The sequence below is a fragment of the Arachis duranensis genome, chromosome 5, assembly GCF_000817695.3.
Source record: "Arachis duranensis cultivar V14167 chromosome 5, aradu.V14167.gnm2.J7QH, whole genome shotgun sequence".
In the NCBI taxonomy this organism is placed as follows: Eukaryota; Viridiplantae; Streptophyta; class Magnoliopsida; order Fabales; family Fabaceae; genus Arachis; species Arachis duranensis.
Window position 1 is genome coordinate 91753528 of NC_029776.3, and position 2716 is coordinate 91756243.

The 2716-nt window shown below is 29.0% G+C and overlaps 1 protein-coding gene across 2 annotated transcripts in view; it reads right to left on the reverse strand.

Annotated features, from left to right (window-relative positions):
• Positions 1-1263, reverse strand: part of LOC107490411 (uncharacterized) — a 3834-nt gene extending 2571 nt beyond the window's left edge. The window contains exons 1-3 of one of the 2 annotated variants that reach the window (XM_021143083.2): positions 1046-1263; positions 540-973; positions 40-438 (exon numbers count right to left, since the gene is read on the reverse strand). In XM_021143083.2, the coding sequence (XP_020998742.1) occupies positions 40-438; positions 540-973; positions 1046-1194 (982 nt within the window). In that variant the 5' untranslated portion in view covers positions 1195-1263. Of the gene's footprint in view, positions 1-39; positions 442-539; positions 974-1045 lie in introns of both variants that reach the window. The other variant, XM_016111192.3, reaches the window with a different exon arrangement.
• Between the last annotated feature and the right edge of the window lie 1453 nt (positions 1264-2716).

Below are 2716 nucleotides of genomic sequence, written 5' to 3' on the forward strand. Positions count from 1 at the left end.
AGAATTAAACAAGGAACAAGGAGAGAGAGGTAATTTTACCAGTTTCTTGAAGTTTCTGTGCACTAATCCTGTGAAGGAATGACATTTCCTCATCATATTTTTGAAAAAGAGTGTAAGATTCCCACTTGGGGCAGCTTCTCCTTGATGATGAAGAAAAAGGGTCTTCAGTTCCACAACAAGAATCTTTCATGGAACTCCTCCATTCAGAGGAGCTCTTAGAAGTGGAGCCTACAGTGCAAGAATCTCCAAATATTTCCTCATCATATTTATTATTATGATCCTTTTCCTCACCAATAAGTTTCTTATTATTAGTACTGTCCAATTGTGTAATAGTAGGACCAGCATGCACATAGAAGAATCTCTCATCATCATCCCTTGTGATCTTGTTTGAATCTTGCACCTTCTTATTCTTGACAAGTCCAACACCAACTTCATTATCTTCTGCATAAAGTAGAATCAAGAACTATGTTGTGCATGTGAATAATAATGATGTAACAAACTAAACTATATAGTCTTATAGCTATGATGTGAGATGTTACCATCACAGTTTTTGTCTCTATCCAATATGTCACTTTTTGTCACTATCTCAACTGGGACAGAATCTGGAACAGAATCAGCATCTCTTGCTGGAAACAATTCTTTTTCTTCTTCTTCCTCTTCAGTTTCTACTACTACTTCTGGTTCCTCACTTCCAAAATCTGAAACCACTGGTGACTTGTGAACTGAAAAGGTTTCTTCTGAATCATCTTCTTCAATGAAGCTCTCTTGGGGGGTGATGAATTCTTCATGAGAGATATTCTGATTATGTTTAAGAAACAAAAGGGTTTCTCCTCCACCAATGATATCTGCTACTATATGATCTCTCTCCATAGAATAATCCTCATCATCATCATTATTATTATTATTATTATAACTTTCTTGAATCTCTTCATCTTCATCATACTCAGAAGACACATATTCATACTGCTGATCCCTGCAACATAACAAACAAAAAATAAGAAAACAAAACCAAAAACAATTATGTTAACCAAACATGTTCTATTACCTTTGGAAAATGGAGTAGCTACCAATGAAGTTGATGAAGTTGAGAAGCAAAATAGAAGAAGAGAAGAGAAAGATGAAGAGAAGCTGAAAAGAGCTTGAGACATTGTAGAAGAGTCTAACAAGAGCTTCTTCTTTAGAACATGGTGGCATTTTCTTTCTGTCAATTGCTCCAAAGGGACTTCACCACTAAGCAAAGTTAAAAAAAATATAAAGTGGCCTTAGTTGCTTTGCTTTTCTAACATGCATATCCAAAAAACATTCTAGACAAAAATCTCTTATTTATATATTGCAAATTGTTTTTGTTTAGTTTCATGAACAAGGGCAAATCTGTCATTTGGACTCAGCAGGATATCCTCATAGATTGAATAATTGTGCCTTCTTTCTCAACATCTTAAAAGTATATACTTAAAATGTAGAGTTTGGAAGAACATTCTCATGTGTAATCACTATCAATATTTTAGTATGAATTTGACTAATTAAATTTGAGGTTTAATTACTCTGTTTTCTTATAATTTTATCAAATTTTCAATTAGGTACATATACTTTTTTTTTTAATTGAATTCTTATATCATATCAGATTTTCAATCGAGTGTTAGGTATATTTGTTTTATTTAACAGAATATTCCGTTAATTCTAACGTTTTTGTCACGGCAGGAACTTGATTACAAAATCTAATATGGTTTAGGGACTCAATTAAAAAGAAAAAGTATAAAGACCTCGTTGAAAATTCGGTGAAACTATAGGGACCAAAAGAGTAATTAACCCTAAATTTTTTTTGACAGAATATTTAAACCTAAATTTAAAGTAGTTTTAGTTTTTTTTGTCTAGAATCTAAAATTATAAAGGAGACAGATTTGTTTATTATTTGATTAATTCTGTACTAATTAAAAGACATATTGTGGAATTATTCATTTTTTTTATTTTTTTTCCCTCATAAATTTGGATTATGCAAATGAACCATGATACTTTCCCAATATAGGATATATGTAAATACAGAATGACCACATATTTACATTTATAACTATATAAGCAAAATTATCAAATTTTATAATAATATAATCAAATTTAATTTATATTTATAATCCAATTTTATAAACAATATAATCAAATAATTACAACATTTATAATCAAGATATAAATAAAATGCAAAAATACAATGATATCTAATTTTATTATTCATAAAAAGTTTGACTATATTGTTGTGAAAAAATTTGTACTCTTACTATTCTGTTACGATAATTTTAATTTTTATTATTTAGCTAAAGAAATGCGTAAAATAATTAAATATACATAAATACATACCGTCTAATTTGATAACTCATTTCCTAACATTTTTCTAATCCAAATTATGCCAAACAAAAGAAAAAGGGTGTCTCATGCATGCCTTGATTGGTAATTAATTAAATAAGATCTTGGTCGGATGAGGTGAGATCTTAATTCATTCAATTTCACGTGCAATTGATCAGGACAATATAATTTTCATCTTATCTTAAATAATAATAATAATAATAATAATAATAATAATAATAATAATAAATAATAATAATAAAAAAGAACCCTAGCTGAGGGAATAATTTCTACTATACTTTTCATCAAAAGTTTGTAAATCTTGTTTTCTAATGTGTATGTATGTAATGTGGAAAAATGGAAAATCAGATGGTGTAAAACAAGA